This window comes from Mesoplodon bidens (genome assembly GCF_964165515.1).
Source record: "Mesoplodon bidens genome assembly, chromosome: 6".
In the NCBI taxonomy this organism is placed as follows: Eukaryota; Metazoa; Chordata; class Mammalia; order Artiodactyla; family Ziphiidae; genus Mesoplodon; species Mesoplodon bidens.
Genome location: NC_138162.1, coordinates 19,306,122 through 19,331,979, shown reverse-complemented (window position 1 = coordinate 19,331,979; position 25,858 = coordinate 19,306,122). Strand labels below are relative to the sequence as shown.

Genomic DNA, 25,858 nt, shown 5'->3' with positions numbered 1-25,858 from the left:
GGAAACAAAAGCTGTCTGTTGTTGACTTATTTGTCAGTCTTAACTGCAATGGAGTCAAGCCTGGTCAGGTGGTCTTCCAAATACCCAGAAGGCATTAGATTCCGGATGGTCCGTTTTACACACTTTAGATCCTACTGTTCACACCATTTGTCAAGGTGCCCTGAACCTTGTCCCCAAATCCTGACTCCGCTTGAGGTGACACGCAGCCAGATACTACTAGTACCATCGGTTTTATGCCAGTGCGGGGAACTTTCCTTTGGTTGGGGGCTTCGAGAACATTGCCTGGAATCTTAGTTCACAGGTCTGTGATGAGGGAGCCTGATCTTCTGAGATGGAAGAGCCTTTGGAGAGATTCAAACTCAGCCCCTTGATTTTTCTGACGTGGGATCTGAGTCCCAGGGAAGGGAAGGGACTAGCTCAGGTCATACAGTGAGTTAGTGATCGGGCTGGGCCTAAACCCATCCCTTCTGATGCCTGTGTGTGGCTTTGTCCACCACACCACATTGCGTCCCTGCCTTCTATCTGGAAGATACTTCACTCAAAACTCTCTTTTTAACCCAGAGTTGTATCTTCCCAGGAAACAGGAGAAGTGTACTATTTAATTCCCTTTGTGGTTTCAGTCTTGGCCTAAAGTGTTCTATTTTCCCCAAGTATCTGGAAGGCTGAAGTGCTGTATGGTGGAAAGTTGCTTTCTTCCTGAAGGCCAGGAGGGATGGTTCAGTCTGAACTACTGTATAAGAAGATGGACAACACATTCTCAAGAGGAAAGGTGTTTGTATCCACATACTGGAATTTATCCACCTTGACTGATATGGTGGCGTTGACCTGGAGGTGCTCCAGCAGGAACTGAGAGAGGTTCTGGTATATGTTTTTGGTTTGCACTCCAGACTCACACACTGTCACCAGTGTCTGTTTTTTCACATCTCTGTTGATGAGAAGCTCCAGCTTCAGGTCGACAGAATGTTCTGGGCATTTCACAAGAAATTGCAGTTGGCAAATGATGAAGTACCAACCTGGGAACTGGATCACCAGATTCCCATCCTGATATCTGACTCCACGGGTAATGCCATCTTTGTTCCAAGACAACTTGGTTTTGTTTATATGCTTTGACACTGGAAAGAGAAGGACAAAAGAACCTCAATCATTAGGCAAATTTCAGATGCGGATTGGAAAATTTGAAGTCTTTATTCAAGGTTCCCCATTCAAGTCCTGTGTTTTCCATAATATTGGCTGCTGGTTCAACCACCTGGAATATCTTCCATGTTACTCCTAGGCATTACTGAGTATTCAAGGTACAGGAAGAAAACCACCCCCTGCCTTTTCTCTAATGCATAAAGCTGGAGGGTCAGAACACACACGGTATTAGACCTTTACCTCCTATGGAACTGTTTCCCATTTAATCGTTGTATCATTCTGTTATTATTATAATTATAATTTTTCCCTTTTCAGATTATAAGCTCCTAGACTGTATTCCCCATAAGTTCTGGACTATCATGAACATTTAATCAACCAATCAAGGAATATTTGATCAATGGGAGACTGCTATTTGGTAGGCATTGCACAAAGTATCAGAGAAAAAAACATTCAATTTTGTTCGATTAGTATACAGTTTAGGCATCAAGCGGTCCAGGAGAATCTCAATTTGTTAACTTTCACATTAAGATTCGTCCCTTAACATTGTCTGAATTTTAAAATGTCTTCCTCTCTTTAAAAGGCCAGACATAATTTTGTAGACCCCTCAAGTGCACATTAAGGGCCTCTTCCCAGCTGGGTTTTATAGAAAAGCAAAGAATTAGCAGACCCTCTAAGCTGACAGGTTGGCGTCGGAAGCCAAGTCTCTGAGTCTTAACAAGTGAAAATCGGCACTGATTGGTCAGGGTGTCTTTCAGAATTGGGAAGCTGGCGTGTTCATTTTAATTGCTTCCCTTTAAACCTCGTTGCAATTCAGCTGAAGAATGAGAATTAAGCTGACTGCAAAATAGAATTTTTTAAATGAGCAGAATGGCTATTTCAGAGAATCTTGGCCATCTCCTCTGTACCTCATCTCTCCCAGTGTAAGTGCCTCTTATTATTTCATCTATAAGGGGCCTCTCTCCCGAAGCATGCTGCGATATGCAAATAGACCCTGTGCCAACATGGTCATTAAGCTGTCAATCTGGGCACAGGGCAATTTTGTGGCTCCCTTATGAATAACTTGATAGAGGCAGAGATTAAGAGCCTGCTTCCCATGCCTGAGGAAAAGTACTGCACACTTGGCCTGCAGCCCGTAGATGGATGAGTAAAGAGGGGTGGTGCGGTGAGGCACAAATGCCCTCACAGGCCAGGGCCGCAAACTTGAGAGAGTGAATGAGGCTGAGGAAGTGGGAACCTTGTAGCTTTCGAGAGTAATGCTCTCCCTTCGCCCCCTAAGGCATTTAAATTCAAATTATAAAAAATATCATGCAGGCTAAACAAAATCCACATGCAGGTCACATTTGGCCATGGGCTTCTACTTGTGACCTCTGGCTTAGACATTTCAGAAAGGCCACAGGAAGTGGCCCTCATGCGGTTGGGTTCCTGGATTCGGTTACTGACCTTGGAGGTAGGCCCATGACTTCTTGAATGCAGCCCTTTCCAGGATACATGAGATGTCCTCTGAACAATTCCCTAAAAATAAGGAGATCCCGTGTTAAATGGCTCTCTCTGCTCCGGGAACTGGAGCCACCAGATCTTTCTCCGTGACCCTTTGATGGAGACGATTACTATTCTGTTTCCATTTGGGGGACAAAAGGAAACCTGTTTATTTCTCATTTTGCTGTCAAGTACCTTAGAAGGTTTTTAAAAATGTGATTGCTCCCACTTGGGTTTTTACAAAAGACTGTGGAAATTGGGGGGAGGAAACAGATAGGGCCTGAGTTCCTATATGTACCAGCTGCATTCTTGTTGCTTTATATACGCCACCTCACTTGATCTTTGCAACAACTCCATGAGAGAGGTATTATTACGTCCCTTTGAGAGATGGAAAAAAGCGTGTGGACCAGACAGATTAAGTACATTGTCCTACATCAGTCACTCAGCCAGGCTGTGGTAGTCAGAACACGAAGGCTGGGAGTAATTACTGCCACCCTTCCTTTAAGAGTGCACTAGCTGAGGGCTTCCCTGGTGGCGCAGTGGTTGAGAGTCCGCCTGCCGATGCAGGGGACACGGGTTCGTGCCCCGGTCCGGGAGAATCCCACATGCCGTGGAGCGGCTGGGCCCGCGAGCCATGACCTCTGAGCCTGCGCGTCCGGAGCCTGTGCTCCGCGATGGGAGAGGCCACAACAGTGAGAGGCCCACGTACCGCAAAAAAAAAGAGTGCACTAGTTGAAATATACATATTTCAGCTAATCTAATTCTCAGAATAACTCTGTGAGGCTAATCCTAGACAATGTCGAGACCTGGTCACTGCTACAAGGTCATGCAAGTTGGTGGAAACCCTGAGATCCGCCCCCATGTCTATCTGATTCCAGAGAATCAGGTTTCTTCCTCAGGGCCATGTTGCTAGACAAAGGAGATAAACACATCCTGGTGCTCAATTTTAAGAGGATATAGGATCAAAGAGGTCTAAGCGGGGAGCCTGCTATTTGGAGCTTCTTTGGCAGGGAAAAAAGACAATGTTTATGTCCTTGTGGAATTTAAGAAATAAAAATATTTTAAATATATTCCCTGGTGTTGGCAGCTTAGCTTCTTATTATAGTAACTATTTTGTATGCAAAGAACCAAGTTATACATTTCCTTCAAAGACTCATGAATTCAACTTATTCTGGGCAAATTTCTTCTTTTCTTTGGGTCTTGGTTTCCCTAATCTGTACAACTGGGAGATCTAAGACCTGACACTGACATCTTTTTGACGTTGTCACCAGAGATGATCCCTCAATTCCATCCATCAGAGACTAGGCAGCCATTCAGTCGAAGTGGCCACATCCTAGTAGGCTTGTTCACTGGATCCTCAAGTAGTATATGTTGGGCTCACCATCTTCCCCATTGCCTTCTCTGTCCAGGCCTGAGAAGATCCCTCCTGGCCTTCCTTAAAGTGGGGTGGGGTCCTTGGAGTGGTGGAAAGCTAAGTGAAGAGTCCCCTCTGCTGTCTGAACAAGCTCACTGCTAGAGGCACCCCCAGCAGAAGCAGGGGGCAGCTTTCATCCTTTTCTCCCCTCAAGGCATGAAGAGCTTCTGATCTGAAGGCCTCTCGGCTGAGGAGGGCTGCTAGGCCAGCTGCCATTCTTCTGATCCCATCTCTCACGCATCCTCCCACTAGCGTTCTTGTCCTGCCTGCGGCCCATGCTCTCGGGCTATGTCCAGCCACATTCACAACAACCAGGCAACGGGAGCTGCTCATTCTTTTTTTTTTTTTTTTTTGGCCATGAGGTGCGGCTTTCGGGATCTCAGTTCCCTGACCAGGGATTGAACCTGGGTCATGGCGGTGAAAGCCCGGAATCCTAACCACTAGGCCACCAGGGAACTCCCGAGGGCTGTTCATCCTTAAATGTGCTCTGACTACTGGTGGGGCGTCCCCCTGGCCCAGCCTTCTCTTTTTGGGATGTGGAACATCAAGTCAAAAGGAATCGCAGAGAGGCACGTCTGGCTGCATCTCTTCTCTGCTTGGAACCCCTTTCAGACACTACTGTGACCGCAGGATCAGGGCCAAGCTCCTCCTCATGGCGTTCGTGTTCTCTTGTGTTCTAACCCCTACGGAGTTCTGCGGTCTCATCCCTCACTTTCCCTCTTTCCCTGTACTCTCTTGTACTTGTCCCAATAGTAGTAGTAGTAGTGCTAGTAATAATAATAATAATAGCTAATACATGTTGACTGAGGGCTGTTTTCTTGTCACTCTGCCAAGCATGTTACATGCATTATTTTACTGAATTCTCACAATCGTCCCACGAGAAAGCTACTCTAATGACTTCTCTCTTGTACATAGGAAATGGAGGCTTTAAAAAGTTCACATTCGCACAGCTAGTCAGTGGTGGAGTGGAGAGTCAAACCCAGGCTATCTGACTCTAATGCCTGAGTGGATTTTTGACCATTTTACTGAAGGTTGGGGCCTTGGGGTGCCCCCACGTACACCATGTTGGTTTTCCATTCCACTTGGAATTCCCCTCTTCACTGATAAGCTATTCCTTGTGTAAAGCACAGCCTCTGGGAACCCTTCTGTGACCCCTCCGTCTGTTTGGTATTTACCTCCTCTGTTAGATGGTGAATCCTCAGGGCAGAGACTACTGTTTAACTATCTCCACTGCCAGCTCAGAAGATGCTCTGCAAATGTTGAATTGGATCATCTAGTCTGTCTCTCTTACTCCCCTCTGTGGGTGTCAGCTAAGTTCTCAAGGCTTGAGTGAGGGGAAGGCAGAGTCTTGGCTTGCTTTCCCTTCCGGGCTGGAATAGCACCTGGCCTCAGTGTATCATTGGTTTTGCGGGTTAGGTTAGATTAAACGGGAGGTTAAGATTCAAGCCCTTGGCTGAAGCCAGCACATGACACCAGGAACAGACTGTACTCCTTGGCTGAAGACCCCCCTCACACCCTGTCACTTGTGGTGGCATCTATCAGGTGGGCTTCTGTAAACGGGTGGCTGTAGAAGTACAAGCCTGGGCTTGACTCTCACACATGCATGCTCTTTTTTTAAAAATTTCCCCTTTGGTCTTTGCATATTTGCTGGGTTGACCTCAGTTGTAATTCTGAGAAACCCAAGGATGGAAAAAAAAAAAAAAACACCTTATTTTGAAGCATTTGCATTTCCTGAAGTCAAATGCCATGGCGTATCTTAGTTTTTCTTAAACAATCTTAGATGTTTCAAGAGAAAGGGAAAACAGAGGCAACTCCCTTGAAGAATGACATCGCTAGAGCTGGCTAAATGAAGGGGCTGGGAAACCAGGACACCGGAGGAGCTGTTGGTGGAATGGGGCCACTGAACTTGGAGAGGAGGCCAGAGGAAGGCACACTGGTGGCCTTTAGCAGCTGTCAAGGCTGCTAGGAGAGCCAGGGCTGAGGGGGGCCGGCTCTCTGGGGCCTAAACGCGAAGGCTCCATGGACGTTTAAGGAGATGATGCGCTCAGCTAATGGTTAACACCACTCTTGTTCCCATTTCTCAGATGAGGCAGTGGGAAGACCTTCATCAAGGACACACAACTCACACTGTAAGTCACAGTGCTGGCAGCGCAAACATTTGACCGGTTAGTGCTGTTCAAAGTTATGTTGGACTGATGTGAGGGTCGTGAGGCTCTTGTCAAGACCTAGATGAATGTTTCCTGGGTCATTAGTCATGTGGCTTGAGTCTCCTCATCACCCTTTGAATCCATGCTCTGACTTTCCTTTTTGGTTATGAGACAGGAATCCTATAGTATTCCTGGAATTTTGAATTTGGGGAACATTGGGAGCAAAACACACCCATTTCATTCATTTCCCAACCAGATTTGCCGTCTCGAGGGGTTTAGTTTGAAGAACTAAACACTAGGGTGGGGGAAATGAGAACAATCTGCATGTCATGGCAGAGTAGATGGCCTGGGAGTTAGAATCTAGGAATTGTCCCTCTCTGGGCTGTCATGTCCATAGCTAGATGAAGAGCAGTATGAATCTGATGATCTAGAAGGGCCCTTCTAGCTGATTCTAGCAGGCTGTGTAGACCCAGCTAGACACCACCAGGCTTGCTGTGGGGACCGAAAGTCAGTCCCAGCTCCAACTCTCTGTCTTTTGAGGCATGTTGCTCTACCCCAGCTAGGAATCTGTCGTCACATATTAAGATTTCCAGACAGCTGTATCAGTAGAACAGAGCATTTTAGGTCTGGGGACAATCGAAGTTATGAAGAGCCTGGTTCTGTTAACGGTTTCCATGGTTCATAGAAATGGAAGTTCCCTGAGAACTCATCTGGTCCAGGCTTGGTAACTACATAACATGTGTGTTCCCCAGTGTTACCCCCACCCCCCCAGCAGACTTGTCCTAGGTCAGCCCGTGAGTCAGTGACAAAGGCAGGGCCAAAACCCAGGACTCCGTGCCCCTGTGGGGCATTCCATCTTTTGGACAACTCAAGTACTCTGTGAATACTTCTGAGGACCAAGGCCTTCAGATGGGCAAGATTTGTAAGCGTTCTCCCAAGCTTTGGCCTCCTCTAGGGGGATCATGGAACTTTCTTGGGCTTTGTTTGGAAGCCTGGGGAGAAATATGTGCCAATGAAACAGTCCTGGACAGGCACACGTAAGACAGAGATAGGGAGAGAGATGTTGCTTAAGGTGGTTGAAAGGGTCATGTTCTAGAGGTCAGAATAATGGCAACCTGAAGATGGGAACCCACCTTGAGATCTTAAAACATTAGACCCAAGAGGACCATTAGATGCCAAGTTAACCAAGATCCTAGATTTATGAGTGGGGAGACTGAACCCAGAGGGACTGAAGGTCTGGCTCAAGACCCCACCGTAGGTTAGTAGCAGAGCTGGGTTCAGAGCACAGAGTTCCTGACTCCTATTCTAGGGCTCAGTCCCAGTTTTTAGTCTTTCCATGTAGCAGGAAGGGTTAAATGTAGGAAGAAGTGGATTTGTGGCCACCATACACGCTGGACTGAAAACTGCTGAGACAGCTGGTGGTGCTGGGAAAACAAGCACAAATGAGCCTTCTGGGCTCCCTCTTCCTGGGAGAATGGCAGCAGGTGACTTCAGGCGGGTGTGCTGAACACTACCAAGTTGTAAGTCAGGGGCAATCAGACCTCCATTAAGATACAGCAATGCCCAAGGGGGCAAAACAAACCACACGTATCATTCCAGCCAGAAAGTATGTGGTCTGAGTGCCAGGCACCTTCCACGTTGATATCAGGACAAAACAAACACAGTGCATCTCAAAGAGAGCACCTGGGTTCTGGTCAAGGCTTTTAACTTCAGACCTGTCACTTTCCCTTACTGACCCTCAATTACTGCATCTGTGAAGTGGGGATGGTAACAACCCAACGTATGGATGTAGCAAAGATGCAGTGAGATTATGGATATCAAGTGGCCGGCACAGCACATGGTAGCCCCTTCCTCCCCCACTCCTCTTTCCCTAGTTGTTACAGTGGCACAGTTTAGCAGTGCTGCTTAGCTCATGAAATGATCTGGCTGATGAAATGCTCATTAAACCAGAGCTCACGGCATTATCTGATGGATTGAAGTTTCTCAATTATGTACATAAGTGTTTGAAGCCATCTGATGCTCCCAGGGAAGTGTGAATAATCCTCCTCCCATCTGCTGAAAATATTTTAATCCTTCCAAGAAAGAGAGGAATCATCCTCATGACTCTGCATCTACCATGTCCTGGCTTCTTAGTTCCTCCTTTTGGCGGAATATCTAGGAGAGTCCCAACAGTGACATCTAGGGGAGAGTCCACTATCAGTCGAATTCAGAATCAGAATGAATCCTTAACCTAAGGGTCATTTCAGCTGGCTTCAGTTGGACCGTTTTCTCGATGCCACCAGGCCAGCTAGTAACAGAGAAACTCCAGGATGCGCTCTTTGTTGAACAAAGGACAGCTAGGTGACCCTGGATTTACAAACAGCATTGGGGGAATAGCCATTACGGCATGCTCAGTGTTAAGCACATAGAAAGTCACCAGTAAGTACAAATTGAGATCAAGCTGAAATTCATTTGAATCCCTTGAAGGTTACTTAGGATTTTGAGGTCTTTTTTTTTTGGCCACATGGCGAGGCTTGATAAAACTATCAAGTCAGGTAGTTTTATCTTACATACTGCAACAGGTCAGGATTGAAAAGACCCCAAGGGAATTCCTTGGCGGTCCAGTGGTTAGGATTCTGTGCTTTCACTCCTGTGGGCCCCGGTTCGATCAGGGAACTAAGATGCTGCATGCCTCATGGGGAGGCCAAAAACAAAAAAAGACAGGTGAAGAGTGGGCTTTAAGTGAATGGGTTTAAAGTGAATGGAGAAGCCAATAAGCTCTTTGAGGCCTGTGACTATCTGAAAAGCAGTTACCCCATGAGCAGGGGTATCCCCACTTGCTGTGGAAAAAAAAAAAACTACAACACCTGTAGACTGGGCAATTTAGATCCAGATCAGTCCACCTGATAGAAGTGAGGTCTCTGCTCTTTTTCGGTCTTTCTAGGGGAGGAGACTGCTGCTTCTCTGCCTGCCTCTTCTGCTGCCAGGGCAGCATCCTGGTGGGGCCACAACCATCCAGATCCCAGCTGTGTGACACCAGGGCTGGCGGGGGATTGGTGAGTACCTAGTTCCTTGGTTTAGTTTCACTGCCTTCGATGGGCAGCTTGTATTATTTCCCTGGGGGTGGGTTCACTCGTTACAATTAGAGAGCTAACTTACTTGATCTCTTTTAATGCCCACATTTTCTTTTTAGCAGGGGAAATGGAGAGGAAGGTAGCCTGCCAAGCCATGCAAAAATTCCAAATTGTTAGAATGGTGAAATGGTCAAAGAATCCTAAGATATTTGATTCCTGGAGTGTTATATTCAGAGCAAAATCCATGCCAGGTCAGGTCACCTGGCTGCCCGCCTCATGCCTGATATTTTCAAAAATAGGAAACTCCAGTCCCTGGGAGTTCAAGTCATAGGACTGGAATGTAGGTATTCCAAAGTTCAACCCAGTTCTCTGCCTTTTGTACCTCATCCCCAGCTGGAGATGGAATTCAGGCTGAGGGTGGGGAATGCACAGGAGGGGTGCAGGACCACGTCATGTGGTCTATCCACTGTTCCCACTTCCTCAGGGCCTCCAGGGAACCTTGGGATATTAGGGGCCACGTGACATTCACAGGAAAGACAGACTCTTCTAACTGGCAGGCTGTGGGGAGGACGGAACCATCCCAGGTCTCATGACTCCTGGGGCTTGAGTTGGGCTCTAGATCCCCTGCCGTGGGCCCTTCATGCCCCCTACCACCTCACCTCTTGTGCAAACCCACGTGTGTGGTTGCGCTAGTGGCCTTCTCTGTCTCAAACAAAGCTCTACAACAGAGAGCATACTTCAGTGACAAGAAGACAGACAGCTGCAGGAGCAGGTGCTCAGGAAGTGACAGAGAGCCTTGGAAGGATTCCTAGCCTTGGAGGACTGGTAGGGGCACTGGAAGGAGGCACAGCTGTGTTGTACTCAGCATCTGACCATACAATCCCGGTTCGGCAAAAGGGCTCCAAGGCGGTCAGCCTGCATTCTGAGGTCTCCCCACTCCATGCTCGCTGTGCAATCTTAGGCAAGTCAAGTCGGTAAACCTCTCTGTGCTCTAGTTTCCCTACTTATAAATAATAAGGGGCTACTAATTATCCCCCGGACTTGTTGTGAGTCTGTACGCGTGAATCACGAAGCACTCAGCTCAGTGCGTGGCACAGAGTGAGTGACCCATCAGGGTTTATTATTTTCACTCCACCAGATCCTCACACATACCTAGTAAGGGAATAAAAGAAAATCTGATTTACAAGTTGTCTACAGAATTCCTCCAGTACAGCTCAGAACGGGTATTTTGTTGTTGGGAAGTTAGGAAGGCCTGGGGCTGAGACCAAGGTGACCAAAATTATTTTGCAGTAAAGGCAGTAGAATTTGAGTTTCTGCAGAGTTTGTGAGGGGAAGTGAAGGCGTGGTGAAAATGGGAAGAAGGAGAGCATGGAAGCAGGGCAGTATGTATGGCGGTGGGCTGAGCCCCAGGGAGCAGTGCAGTCCCTCGAGAAGGCCCTGGTGGCCGGGGCGCAGAAGCCTCACAAGCACAGAGGGGTCTGCAACTCAACTCTGCCACATCCTCCATGATGGAAGGCACTGCCCCGCTGGCTTCTCCACGTACCCTAAATGCTACTGTCAGCTTTGCTGCACACAGCTGCAGGTGCTTCTGGAACTCTGGGGACCTCAGGCACAGGGGGCTGTGTTCCGGGGTTTGGGCAAATAAGGCACATACATGAGCATAGGTGAGAGTCAAAACGCCGTGGAGGCAGGAGACTGGAACAAGAAGTGACGAGAAGCAGTACAAGCCTCCCTCGCCCAGCCCACCTGGACTGTGTCCAGAGGACTTACGCTCGACCATGTGGCAGATAAGGGTCGTATCTGCTGTCCCATTTCACCCCCGTAGTGGCTCTGTGCAGGAGTCCTTCATGACTGCATTTGCCAGAGAAGAGGAGAAGCGTGTGGGAAAAGGTTCTCCTCCCATTGCCCCTCCTGCCCTTAGTCCCGGCTGGACCCCTGCGTGGGCCACTGAGTCCTAAGCACAATGGAGTGTGTGTGAGGTAGCCGTCTGCCAGTGACAAGTCTCCTGGCTGGGAGTGGGAAGCTTGTGTTGAGACTCAGACATGTTCTCATTACAAAAAAGGCTTGGCTTTTGGTGGTTTCCCTGCAGCTAAGTGTCATCCTGTGTTACATTACTTCAGTGTACGGACATGGCCCTGTTTTCCAGGCTCTGGGCTGCCGCTGGCTTCCTGCTGATGGTGGGCAGTTTCCATCAGTTGGTGGCAGAGGTCTCCCTGGGAAGCGTCTGGCTTCTGCTCTTGTCCAGCCCAGTGACAAACCACATGCTGCCCCCTGGGGCTTCCTCCCTGGAGTTTCTGGGAGACGATGCCTCTCTGCCTGGAATGTCTTGCAATGGCTTTTCAAAAGGGAGTTTGCTGCGTCTGCCTGTTTAAGAGGGGTTTGTTGGGGGAGGAGGCTGTGGATGCAGACTTCCTCAAGGTTATTAGGAATAATCTTTTTAGACTTTTCTATACTTACATAATGAATGAAAGATTAGAGTATCATGAAGTGTCAGAGTTGGAAGGGCCCTTCCAGTTCATTCAGTACATTGTTGTTATGTTATAGATGAGACCCAAAGAGGAGGAAAGACTTGCCCAGAGAAGCACAGCCTGCTGGTGTGAAGGTCAGTTCTGGAGCCCAGGCCTTGCTCCGAGGTAGTGTTCTTTCCACCTCACCCTGCTACTGTGTCTGTAGTTTGCCAAGTTAAGAGAGGTGGAAACTTGCATTAAAAGCAGGAGAAAGCTAGGGACCATGCACAGTAGGTCACTGACATTTTACGGCTGAAGCACATCATGCGGGGGCTAGAGAGGAGCCCTGGATTCTGATCCGTGCTCTGCCATCAACTCCGTAGATGACCTTGGGCAAGTCACCTTGATTCCCTGGGCCTCAGCTCATCATCTGCAAAATGGGACTATTAATCCCCATGTTGTTTGCTTACAGGATGGAGGCTAATACAAATCCAGGGGAGGTGTGGGAAGGTCTTTAACGAAAGTTTCATGGCCCTGGTGAGAATTATTAGCGTTTTCTACCTGGTTGTAGAAACACTGAATTGTAAACTGCGGTTGGTTTTGGATTAGTTTGTGTTCTGATATCTACAGTGATGGCCCATATAAGAAGTGATCTGATAAGTGATCTAGTCCACAGCTTCCAAAACTTTGAATTTTATGGACCAAAATAATTGCTCCAAAATGTAAATTCAGTTACCGGTATACAATGGGCAGCTTATTATTTTGCCTTGTGACCATTAAAACAAACAAACAAAATAACTCTGACTAAAAGCAAACCAACTTAATTCCCATCTATATCAGCTTCATGTTGTAAAAGAAAGGACATTTTCATACCAAAAAACTGTAGAGGGCTTCCCTGGTGGCTCAGTGATTAAGAATCCGCCTGCCAGTGCAGGGGACACAGGTTCAGGCCCTGGTCGGGGAAGATCCCACATGCCACGGAGCAACTAAGCCCGTGCACCACAACTACTGAGCCTGCACTCTAGAGCCCGTGAGCCACAACTACTGAGCCCACGTGCCACAACTGAAGCCTGCGCACCTAGAGCCCATCCTCCTCAACAAGAGAAGCCACCGCAATGAGAAGCCCACACGCCACAACGAAGAGTAGCCCCCGCTCGCTGCAACTAGAGAAAGCCCACGTGCAGCAACGAAGACCCAACACAGCCAAAAATAAATAATAATAAACAAAAATAATAAATTTCCCTTTAAAAGAAAACTGTGGAAAAGGAGGTGCTCTCAGAGGAAAGCCTAGTTGGCCATGGGAAAAGGGGGATCACTGGTTAGAACCTCTGTAGTTGGTGACCTACGACGGAAGTGCAGAAACTGAGACCCAGAATGGCTGAGGTCGTGTTGCCTGATCAAAATTGTCCTTGTCATTGGGGTTATGTTCTCCCTAAAGATCCATCTCCCCCTCTTGAAAAATGAAGTTCTTGTCAAAAGAACTTGGAAAATCTGGATGGATGTGGAACAGTGGGACTGGGGAAGGGGAAATGACATTTACTCAGTGTGTTTGGTTTCTTGCAAGCTTCCGTGTTCTGATTCCAAAGCCAGTACTGTTTCCATGATGGGGGGCAGCAAACCCCGGTCTGTGGGTGAGCTCCACACCACCACCTCATTCTGTGAATGAAGTTTTGTGGGCCCGCAGCCATGCCTGCTCATTTGCACAGAGTCTGTGGCTGCCTCTGCACCACAGCAGTGGAGTGGACTCGCAACAGGGTCTCTTATGGCCTGCAAAGCCTAGAATGTTTACTATCTGGCCCTTTACAGAAAAAAGTTTGCTTACGTCTGCATTATGCCATACTCCTTTTTACCTTAATGTGACTGTCTACAGAGGCGTTGTGGGCACTGAGGTCACATGCTAAGTAATTCCAGCCAACGTTAAGCTATTGTTGACCAAGCTGTAATTATTAGTCTGCCTTGAAAGATCCAGAATGCTGCTCCTTTTAGGGGATTTTGCCCTTACTTTCTAAGTCTCTGGGTGACAAATAGCAGGAGAAGCATGACTACGGGTGTCCTGAAGGAAACTCCCAAGTGTGATGGCTGCTGCTGTGAGAAGCTGTGTCCAGACACTTATGTCCTCTGGCCCCAAGCATGACCTGGTATCTCTATCCAGGTGCCTATAATGACCCACTCTTTCTCTTTTACTTTTTTTTTCTCTGAGCTGTCTGGTTATCCAGCTGCTAGCTAGGTTCTAAAGGTTACAGGACTGAGATGGGGCTAAAGATTTTGGGTTGAAAGAACACTGGATTAGAGGTGAGGACATCTGGGTTCTAGGCTTGACTTCATATGACTCTGAACAAGACCCTTCACTTGGTCTTACTTTTCCTCTTCTGTGCAATGAAAACATTCATCCGATGATCCCAAAGTTTTTCATTTTCCACGTTAACCTAACTCTGCAAATCACCACTCTGGGGCTAGTAGAGACGATGCATTAATTAGTGACTTCAGTGATAGGAAATATGAGGGGTGGGGAGGTCTGTTTCACAAGCCCTCAGCTTCATAATGCATTTTGTCTGTTACCAGTTACTTAATGATTACTATGTGTTGGTCACCATGCCAAGCAGTATCTGGAAGAGATCCGACAGCTTCTCCAACACCTTCATGAGGTGGGTATGATTAGTCCCATTTCACAGATGAGCAACTGAGTTTCTCAGGTGGGGTGTGGAGCCAAGATTCATACCCATATTGCCTGACTCCAGATTTTTTTTTTTTTTTTTTTTTTTTTTTTGCGGTACGCGGGCCTCTCACTGTTGTGGCCTCTCCCGTTGCGGAGCACAGGCTCCAGAAGCTCAGGCTCAGCAGCCATGGCTCACGGGCCCAGGCGCTCCACAGCATGTGGGATCTTCCCGGACCGGGGCATGAACCCGTGTCCCCTGCATCGGCAGGCGGACTCTCAACCACTGCGCCACCAGGGAAGCCCCCTGACTCCAGATTTTAAGCTCTTAACACAACGCTGCTTTGTGTTCCTCTCTGTGTCCGTGTGACAGCCTGTGCCAGAGGTGCAATTTTCACTAGTGGCAGAGTTGAGGGCTGGTGGGAGAACCTGTGGGGAGGTGAGTGTGGCCCACCTCCGCCTTCACCCCCTCTTCTGTAGGACACTCTCATGATGTTTCTGGTTATTAATCATCTGTGATGTGATATGGATGCGTCCCTGCACATTTACTCCCAATTCCAAAGTCTTACCTCCTTTAAGGTGGAATTTGCCCGGCGGGTTGGGAATGGAGTCCTGGAAGAGAAGAAAGAGGGAAAAAAAAAAAAAAAACCCAGCATGAGAATGTCATCAGGTTGAAACAGCTAGTCTTTTTCTTTTCCAGTTTGGTTGTCCTCAAAGTATTGTGCAATTTAGAATTCATGTTCCATCTGACTCTCAGATTTTAAAAAAAATTAATTCACTGACTTAGTTTACAGTGGGCTTTCTCATCCATTTGCTTTACAACCTGCTTATCAGAAACACAATTGGAGGATTACTGTCCTCATTTCACATGTGAGGAACTGGGGACCTAGAATCTGCAACTCAACTTTCAGTCCAGTGCTTTCTGTTTTCACCACCACATGTGTTATTTTTTCCTACTTTGATTAACATAAGAGCAAACAAGTGTAGTATGTAAATATATGTGGGTTTTTTTTTTCTACGTTTGATTCCGCAAACAGTGAAAGTATGTTGTAAACATACCTAGGAAGGTACATTTCTATTTCTCCTGTGGTTGGAAATTCTGAACTAATAGAACGTTTATGTGCCAAGCATTGCGAAGATACCAAAAATAATTAAATTGGGTCCCTGCCCTCATGGATTTATTACAAATTTATATTTGACTATAACATCTAAATACTTATAAATATATAACATAAATAAGCATAAATGTATGTTATTTATTTTAATATTCACATGTTTTATGTTATTCTATAATAAGCATAAATATATACATAAATATTTACATAGTTAAGTAAGAGGTTGATAGCAGATTGTCTTCTGAAGGAGGGCCTCCGGGCTGGGGAGTGGAGGGCATGAAAGGAGGTCTTGCTCAAGTGCTCTGAGTAAGAGCAACAGAAGCAGATGGGCACAGTTCTTCACCCCTAATTCTTCAGAGGCTAGCTTCCTCCCCGGTCTCCCTCCTCCTTCTCCCCACCTCAGCCATTAGAGACACCCCTCAGTTGTCCTGCCAATAAGGAATGAAGTGTCCTTTATCTTTTGACCTCTCCTGGTCAGGATCTCCTATAGTGCATTGGATTGAAATATTAATAAGGACCTAGAGAAATGTGAGCATTTACGAGGATGAAAACAACTTCCCAACTTCTAACGGAGCAAGAAATTAGCAGCTTCCCACACCTTATTTTCTTAGTGTCCTGTATGAACACCTAGGACCATCTGGAGTCCCCTCTTTATTCTACCATTGCTCTAGGGGCTCTGTCCTTTGCCTTCCATTGCCAGCTCTCCTGATCAGTGACTCTCTTCTCCAGCCCAGATGTGTGGCAGGGAGTCCGAGGGAGACTCCTGAGGCAAAGCCCCTGCAGAGTACTGATCTGGAGATGGAAGTCAGTATAGATTTGGGAGCTTCAGCTTATCAGGGAAAAGAAGTGAACTTGGCTTGGAAGGTCCTTCCCTCCTTGTTCTAACAGTCTATGATTTTGTTGCTTTAGTTGAAAGCTCTTAACCTAATGAACAATGCTGTACATTTGTGGTCTCTCAGTTGCACATGTAGTTCAAAGGAAAACCTGATGTCACAAAATTCCCCTCCTGGTTGCCTCTGTGAGACAACAAACAGCATTTCATAATTTAATAAACACCTAGTTTACTGCCAAGCATGTCCGTCAATTAGTGGGATGTGCAAATACGTGAAGAAAAACATCTACGTTTAAATGTGGTGCTAAGACCGTTGAATTCATTGGCTGCCCAGGAACATGTCCAGGGACACTGAGAGGCTGCCAGAGCAGCAGCCCCCGTGGTGCCATCGCAGCGGCCACTGGCAGTTGGGAAATACCAGAGAATCATACATGCAGCACATGTTGAATTGCGCGCCTGGTGTGCGCCAGGCTCTAAGTTAGTCATTGGAAGACATCCTGTGGATTTTATGGCTCGATCATTAAAGCAGTCATTTAAGATATACAAGTAAATATCTAATTAGAATTGCAAGTTGTGGCAAGAGCTGCCAGGAGAGAGGCAGAGTGTTTCAAAATACTACTTCTTGAACTTTAGCATGTATATGAATCACTTGGGGAGCTCGTTAAAATGCAAGTGCTGATTCAGCACGTGTGGGTGGAGCCTGAGAGTCTATTTCTGACAAGCTCCCAGGTGACATGGGCGCTCCTGGCCCACAGAACACAATTTGAGTAGAAAGGTTGTAAGAGATAATATCTGGAAGGAGATCTAATTTACATGGGGGGTTGGGGGTACAGGGGGAGTCTCTGCCATTTGAGGGCTTTCTGGTTTTCTAGCTTCAGACAGGAGGATGTCAGAAACAAAGCATCATAGTACAGGAAAGAATCCTGTTGCTTGAACCTTCACCCAGGACCCATGGCATCCGAGACAGAAGTGTGACTATTCCTATCTTGAAGAGCTCCTGGGTTGAGGACAGGTCTCCATAGCTTCCCTTGGCTACCCATGGTAGACAAGATCAGAGAATCAGGGCCAGAGGGGAACCAAGACATCCTTTAGTCCATCAAGCTAAGTTTCACAGGCAAGGAGACTGAGACATTCATGAGTCAGTGGAATCCCAGATCCCAGACTGAAATTCTCCAGTGCTCTTTCCCGGGCTCTATGCCCCAGGAGAGATGCTACCTTCAGAAGCCAAGGATAGAAAAGCTCATTCTTCCCCGGCCCTCCGCCCCTTAGTAGTCCTTGTATTTGGAGGTGCAGAAGTAGGGTATAAAGAGATGACGACTTATATTTTGCTGAGGACTCTTTATACCCTAGGGGCTATGCTCAGTGCTGTCCATCTATCTATCCCTCTTTAGTAAGGTACCTCCCCGTCTTAGAATTTTTTCCCATACCTAGCCTGGGGATCCGGGTCTTGGCTGGGGAAACGTGAACTACCTTGCTTAGCAGCTTGGCTTTGCGGTACATAGTACACAGGCTAGACCTGGACACAAGCAAATGGACCCTCCCACGTTGTCCTTCTCAGCTCCATTGAGTAGCTCAGGAAACTTCCATCTCCGAGGTTACCAACCAGGTACATTTCCTTAAGTGTACTTCTCTCTCTCTTTCTTTTCCCCAGACTCTGTGTGTCTAATGGGTATCCTCAACAATGTTTCTGTGTGTGGAGGGAGGAACTGTCACATTTAACTTGTTTGTTTCCAGGTGAAATGGCCTGTTCCAATCATCTTCCCTGCCTAGGAGTCTGTTTTCCCATTTCCTTTAATCACTGTGATTACAGGGCTAATAATGCTTCCCTCCGCTGGGTTGTTGTGGACATAATAAGATATTATACATAGAGTGTTAGCAAGTACTTGAAAACTGTAGTTATTTTGGTGACGCTATTAATCCTAATGAGGTGCTTAATTTGCCTCAATACCTTTGAAAGTCTTATTTCTTTTTGCAGAGCAAAGTATCGCAGGGCATTTCAATTCATCCCTATATTTTATCTGGGCTGAAAAGCAGGGGAGTCACCTCCCAAATTTACTTCGAAAAAAGATACCCTCTCTGATGGAAAATGGTCAAAAGGAACTAATATTTGGAATATGCCAGGTGGCCTCACATCTTGTAAGGTGGGCCATGGAGACCTTTGCCAGGAATGCCTCTCTTATTTTCCAGTGAACGTGATTAAGCACTTAATGAGGGTGCTTAATCCTCGGGGGCTAAATGCTTTACATGCATTATTTTATTTGATCTTTACCCCAAGAGTTAGTGATTGACTAAGATGTAGAGAAGTGACTTAATGATTATAGAAGGTCCCATTGATGGTGAATAGCAAGGAGTGTTCAAACTCGGCACGTTGACTTGGAAGGCAATGCTCTTCAATGCCAAGCCACGTTGCCTCTCTAGGGTAGGGCAGGATGAATGAAGCTGGGGCAGGAAATTCTCCTGAGACTCCATGAGAAAGTGGATGGAGGTCATAGAAAATCTTCCTTGGCACCCTTTGTTTTGGTAATGTTAGTGAAAGTGGTCATTGGAATACAGTGGCTTAAAGCAGTGCTTCTCCCCCTAGGGATCTTGTTAAAATGCTAATTCTGATTCTGTAGGTCTAAGATGGGCCCTTAGGTTTTGCATTTCTAATGAGCTTCCAGATGATACCTGTGCTGCTGGGCCAGGGTCCACACTTTGAATAACAAGGGCTTAAAGACGTTACCCAACAGGCAATCAGGATACTGAGGCCTTCCTTCCCCAAGGAATGGGGAATGGCTTCTGGAGGCTTCTGGAATGTGGCACTGAGCTCATGCATGGGTTTAGGAAATCTTCCGAGTCTGTTGCTGGGTGGCTTCCTATCCTCTCACCTTCCTCTGTCAATGCTTCTCGCCACCTAGCTCTAAGTCCTGCTGCTCCCCAGTGCAGTCTGGACTGACCTCTGTTCTGGCCCTGCAACTCCTGTCCTCACACTTGGGCTTGCTTTCTCCCAGGCTGTGTGTCTCCTCACTCTCGCCTCACCTGGAATGCCCGGCACCATCTCCACCTGCCACCATCCTTCCAATGGAGAGCTCTTCTCCATTGAAGAATGTCAGCTAATAAACGCAAAAAGAATGATAGAATTAGGCAATTATCATTCTTCAACCCTCAGTGCATTAGCTGACTCAGATGAGGGTCATCATCAAAGAATGCCAAAAATGTGGAGTGAAGGATATTGTTATGTCTTCAAAGTATTACCCCATAGATTACTTATTAATAAGAAAGAGCAAAGTGTTCTACTAAAGAGATAGCCAGTGGTCTCCGCCTGAATCAAGTGACTAAACATTACTGCCAATAATGGGGCAACCTGACATATGCCTCTAGCCCTGCTGCAATAAGAAGTATATAACACCGCCTGTGTACTATTCTTGCCAAAAATGTTTCCTCTGAATATAATCACAAGTAAACACTAAGACAGTTCCAAAACGTAAACTATTCTACAACAGAACTGACCCTTTGAAAAAGTCAATGCCATGAAAGGCAACAAAGAGCAGAGGAGACTGTTAGATCTGTGCTTCTCAAACTTAATGTGTGTATAGATCACCAGGGACCTTATTAAAATGCAGGTCTAGCATGGGGCTTGGCATTTCTAACAAGCTCCCAGGACCACCTTTTAAACTGTAACATTCTAGATTAGAACAGATAACCTGAGAGTGGATTCTGGATCAACAAACAAAACAAGGCACAACAGCTGTAGGAGACATTTTTGAACAAGTGGAGGAGATTAAAATATGGACTATATATTATAATAAGGTGATATTACCAAATTAACATTAACTCTCTTGGCTATGATAATGGCACTGCAGTAAGTAGGAAATGGGTGCTGAAATACATGCAGGTGAAAGGTCACACTATCTGAAACTTACTTTCGTATATACAGAAAGAGCAGAAATATGGCAAAATATTAACACAATGAATTTAGGTGAAAGGTTATATGGGTGTTTACCATTCTATTTTTCTGTAGGTTTAAAATTTTTCAAAATAAAACTTTGGGCATAAGACATGATCCTTCTAATTCTTGGAGGAGGCTCAGCTTCCCTTCTAAGCTCTTCTGCAAAGCCTTCCCTCATCCCAAGCAGAAATTGTCTTCCTCTCCTCTGGTATGGCATTCAGTGCCATTCTGCCCCACATTCAATCTCTTGAGTGTTTGGGCCTCATTTCTCCAACTTAGAGATTCTCGGTAAAAAGGGTCCTGCCTTACCCACTTGGGTCCTTCCCTCACAGCCCAGCATAGGGCTTTCCCTGGAGAAGATTTTCAGTGGACTTTTTTGGATTGATAAATTGAATGCATTGGAGAGAGTAGCTTGGGTAGAGAGAAGGATCACAGGGCAGGCATTTCAATTCTCCCCTATATTTTACTGGGCTGAAAAGCAAACCAAAAAACCTTACCACCATGACCACCAGTCACTACCCCTATACTCCACTCTTGGTGGGGAAGTAGAGTGGTATCGTAAGGATAAATTTTTTTAAAAAAGGAATTTTCTTTGCTGATAAAGGGAAAGAAGGCAGCTGCTTTCTCTTCTTTCCAGAGGACATAATGAGCCCTTGCTCTAACCTTGTGGACTGTAAATGGATCTCTCTAGGGGTTGGATAAGTCCAGGCTCCTGGTTTGTAAGAGAGAGGTCTCTAAGATTGAAGACCTCAGAGCCACTTGCAGTGTAAACCCTTCTGATGTCAACCTTGTAGCCTATATATAATCTATATGTAACCCTTTGTCTCTGGAGGAGATATGAGAAATTTTATCATTTTTCTTTTTTCGTTGTTTTTCTTTCTTTGCGGTATGAATTGTGTGAAATTTCATCCTGACACATATGCAGGTACTCTGTTGTGCTTACTCAGTAAGAAATCAATTTTCTGTCTTTCCCATGAAGATCTGTCTCTTTGTTGGTAGGACTTTTACTTCCTCAAGAGTAGTATATTGGTACAATCTCTTTGGAAGCTGATTTACATTATTTATAGAAATGAAAAACACATTATATTACCACCACTAGGAATTTGTCCCACAGATATTCTTGCAGATGTGCACAGTGGGCAAAACTTCTAGAGGAAAACCTGAGTGTCCTTCACTAGGCACAGATGAAATATGAAGTACAATAAAAGACTATGTGACTCTTCAAAAGAATGAGATGGACTTCCATGTATTGGCATGGAAGGATCTCCAAGATATACTGTCTAGTCAATAAAGCAAGGTGCAAATTTATGAGTTTACTATAATGACATGTGTATACTATATATTTGTAGAAGCATAGATTTTTGGAAGGACGTGGAAGAATCTGTTAATGGTCATTATCTCAGGGAAGAGGGATTGCTGGTTGGGTGGGGAGAGTGTGAGAGATTTCTATTTTTCTTTCTTTTCCCTTGTTTAGTATTTACTTTTCTTAAACCACAAGAATATAATATTTTAAATAAATATAATAGTTTAAAGGTGAATAAAATACAGCCACCACAGAGACTTAAGACATCAGTAGGCAGTAAGTTCCATAAGTAACAGGAAAGCAGGGATTTTGTTGGCTTTGACCAAGGCTCTATACCTGTTACTTAGAACAATGTCCTGTACACAGCAGATGCTCAATAAATATTCGAGGTTGAAACCTAAGTTCTCTCTTTGCCTCCCCCAAGGAATTTGGCCTTGGAGTTATTTGGTCTTCAAGCCAAACCTCAAGGCGATCTTTGTTGATTTTCCTACATGCCCTTCACTTTTCTTCTCCATCACTTTTCTCACACTGTTCCACTGGCCAGGAAAGCTCTCTCCTAGAATCTCCCTTCACCCATTTGAAATTGTGCACATTTCTCAAGCCAAACTGAAATTTCAATCTCCAGTGAAGTTTTTCTTAGATCTGCCTGGGAAAATGTTCTGTCTCCTTAATTTGTGGTCTCATGGTAGCCCTATGTGCCTACCTTCCATCGCTTATTATATATTATGAGTTAAGCTTGTTTTAAATGTTGTCTGTGCATGTGCCTTTTTATTTAGAACTGTGACTTCTTAGGCCAATAGAACCATTCTCATGGTTCTCACCCCTGCCCCGATCCACCCTCACAGTAGAGTGCTATGTGGCCACCAATCCATTCCATTTTTAATAATTGGGATATGAGCTTAAGGTCCTTGGTTATCTCCCATTGACTTCTTTACCAGAAGCCCTGTTAGAGTCTCTTCATTTGTCTCTTCACTGTCATTTGTACCTGTCCTAAAGCCAGCCTGCTTTCCCTCCTCCTGTAGGAAGCCTTTCCTGATAACTCAAGCTCAAGGGGATAACTCTGTCTTCTTAGCTCTTCTAACAGTTAATATCTGAACAAATTATTGGAAATGGTATGTGTAAAACACTTAATTTTTAATGTCGCAGTTCTTTTAAGCAAGTGACTGATATTTCGCAGGCTAATAAATCACAGTACACCAAACCCTACAATCAGACTTTGAAGTGAATCTTTTCATATCCCAACGTGAGGGTAAGTCAAGGAGATAGATGCCAAGAAGATAACGCTCCCAAGAGAAGAGCAGGGACAGGGTTTCTTAGTGCTTCTGTGGCTGGCTGTATCGTCAAAGGGAATGGTGTCCTGATTAAATAATCAAGCAGTCTTTACCACTTTCTCAGGACGACTTAGGTCAAGCCCTGTCCCCTTTCTGTTCCTCATTTTCCACATTGACAAAAAGGAGGGAGAAAGATCCACTCTAGTTCCTTCATGGAAAGAATCAGTTCATACAAAGGTGGGATTTGAATAAGGACCATTCTGGAGCTCTCTCTAGCTTTATATGTTACCACCACACCTTATACCCCCATCATCTCTTTCTCTTTTCCTTCCTTCCTTCCTTCCTTCCTTCCTTCCTTTTCTCTCTCTCTGTCTCATAGCAGTTCTAGCTGCAACCTTTAACTACAGAACTTTTCAAAGACCACTTTACTTTGGCTGTTGCTATAAAATGATACACCTCTGGTTTACTTCAGATTAGAATTATAGAAATTATAGAGCCTCTACAGAAAAAAAAAGTGTCCTAGAATGTTTTCAAGAGTATTATTCCTAGTAGATGTAGATGAGCCCATTAAACGATGACTTTCATAAATTCTACAGTCTAAATCTCAAATGCTGGCAATTCTGTTTTCTTTCACTTTTGTGGAGATATGAGCCTCAACGTTTCATTTAAATTTCAAAGCTTGATGACACTTGAGAAACAGATACCAAAGCCTTTTAAAGCCTGGTTCTTTTTAGCCATCAATAAGTTAAAGAGCATTCAACCTAAGACAACTGAAGGAAACCAGAACAGATTCTGCAGGATTATAATACCATAAAAAATGGGAGCTTTGAAGGAATAATAGAAATGTACTTACTCTGGCAGGTTGGGGGGGGGTTACAGTTCTTAAACTATCAAAATTATTTCATTAAAAAATTCATGAGCAATATATACTATCAGTACAGTATTTTCTATAAAATACATGCTGGTGGATTCTCTGTAAACACCAATTTCCTAAAATACGAAGAAGCTTCCTCCTTCATCTCTTCTGTTTTCACAATAAATCTTACCATTTACTTCAAAAAAAGGTGAATTTCCTGAGACCGTTTGACCTCACAGCGTGTACCCATAATTGCTTGTAGTTTTAGAATTCTGAGCAGTCTCAAGGGAACGGGTGTGAAAAACATCTCTAGGTTCTGCCTCTGTGCTTTATGTTTTTGTGGAAGAGCTAAGCTCTTCAAAGCAGTGGCTCAGGAGGAAGCTTTCAGTGTGTCTGGTGAGCTTTAACGCTGAAATGCCCAAGCTCTAAGAAGCCCTGGTCTTCTCTCTTGCCTCTTTCCCTTATAGACTTTGGCCTCTGAAACTTAGCTCCAGGTTAAAAAAAGCTCTTAGCATTGGATGAGGCCTCTGAAGTCTCAGAACATTTGGACAGAGAATATAGAACCTTGGAATCTGGTCTGAAGGCATTGAAGACATGATACCAAGTTGTACAAATGTGTTAGCAAGTTTCCGTATCACTTCCTTCCTTGATAGGAATGTTGCTCTGGCTCAGCAACATTTAAATAGTAATTTCTCAAGGCTAAGAGCTCCTCTCCCTTCTTTTGGCTCCTGTGAGCCTGGAAAGTTTGGAGATGGTGGCTCAACAAAATTTTCTCTCAAAAAGCCAAACTATTTGAGAGGGTTAAGTTCCCATTTCTTTGCTCCTTTTCTCTGTATGATACAGGTTCTTTTTTAAGTTTATTTCCAAGTCTCTCTCTGGAGAAAACTGAACATAAATCAGAAAGGAAAGGCAAAGAAGAGAAGTCCACTTACCGTCTTCTGAACTACCAACACCATAATGGTTGCCACAGCAAAGACGAGACACAGAGCCAGTGAGGCTGTGGTGAAATAGAAATAACCGCGGCTAGTGGTTCCCAAGTGGCTGGTGACGGAGCCTGCGGGCACATGCATGGCTGTGTCTTGAGGAGGGGCCAGTGGGTTGAGTGCTTGCTGCAGTCCTGGGTCCATTCTTATATAGTCTTCCCCACATCACACCTTATCTCTCCTCATCTGATTCGGTTCTGTGCCCATCTCTGTTCCAAGAAGGATTCTCCCCCTGCATCCTGGATCATGTGACTTGGAAAAAAACCTTCACCGTCTGCCTCATGAAGAAATGCTTCTCTGGGGGCGTGAGGCGAAAGGCAGCAGCGCGGGTGGGGGAGAGGTTCATTTTTCATCTCCAGGGATTAATGTGAGTGAAGAGAAACTGTAGCTACAGAGAAGGTGGCTGATGTCAGAGGGTGAGTAGGAAAATGACGGTTTCCCTACTCTGATGTGTACGTGTGTGTGTGTGTGTGTGCGCGCGCGCACACACACACACACAAAGCAACTTCTGTTTCAATCACACTCAGCCACAAAACGCCTTCCGGCTTGAGAAGCTGCACATTCTCTTTAGCAAGGCCTGTGGCTCAGAAGTCCTCATCAGAAAAATGTCTCTTTGCTGGACCTTGGGGAGGCTGGATTCCTTGGACTGTGGCAGAATGACTCAAAAGGGTTGATAATATTGGCTCCTGCTAAAAACTGGAAATGCTACCAGATATCTGGGAAGAAAGAGCCCACAAATGTGGAGATTGATCCAAAGGGAGACAGGCTCATGGCAGTATGAAATTTGGTGACAGGTTCAAAGATACTGTTTGAGAGAAAGAATCTGGAAACACTGATCTTCTGAACAAAAATTCCTGCAGAGTATATTGGGATCTGTTAAATTTGCACATAAACTTGGGCCTGCCATAAAACTCAGAAAAAGGGGAAGGAATTGGCAGTGCGGGTGGGTGTCGGGAAGTGATATGGTGCAGAATGCAGGGTTTGTGTGTGTGTTCTGTATGATGTGTGCGCATGTTGCCTGTGGGTGGTGGGTATGTGATATGTGTATGCTGTGCATGTGTGGTGTGCCTTTGTGACGTGTGGTACATATTGTGTGGTGCATGATGTGTGCATATGTGTGTGTTGTGTGTGCTGTGTGGTGTGGTGTGTGTGTGTGTATGTGACCACTACAGTTGAACCTCTTCTGTCTCGGGCGCAGTGCTAGGAGATTTACACAATGCCTCACTTCACCCTCACCTCTGCCCTC

General features: G+C 45.5%; 1 protein-coding gene across 1 annotated transcript; it reads right to left on the bottom strand.

Moving 5' to 3' along the window:
* Window positions 1-717: 717 nt before the first annotated feature.
* TNFSF8 (TNF superfamily member 8) lies at window positions 718-24,756 on the bottom strand (the record flags this gene model as incomplete). The annotated part of the gene is made up of 4 exons (XM_081237718.1): window positions 718-1,112; window positions 2,575-2,646; window positions 14,894-14,936; window positions 24,562-24,756. The coding sequence occupies 4 exons, from the start codon at window positions 24,754-24,756 to the stop codon at window positions 718-720; spliced, it is 705 nt and encodes a 234-aa protein (XP_081093844.1).
* Window positions 24,757-25,858: the final 1,102 nt, after the last annotated feature.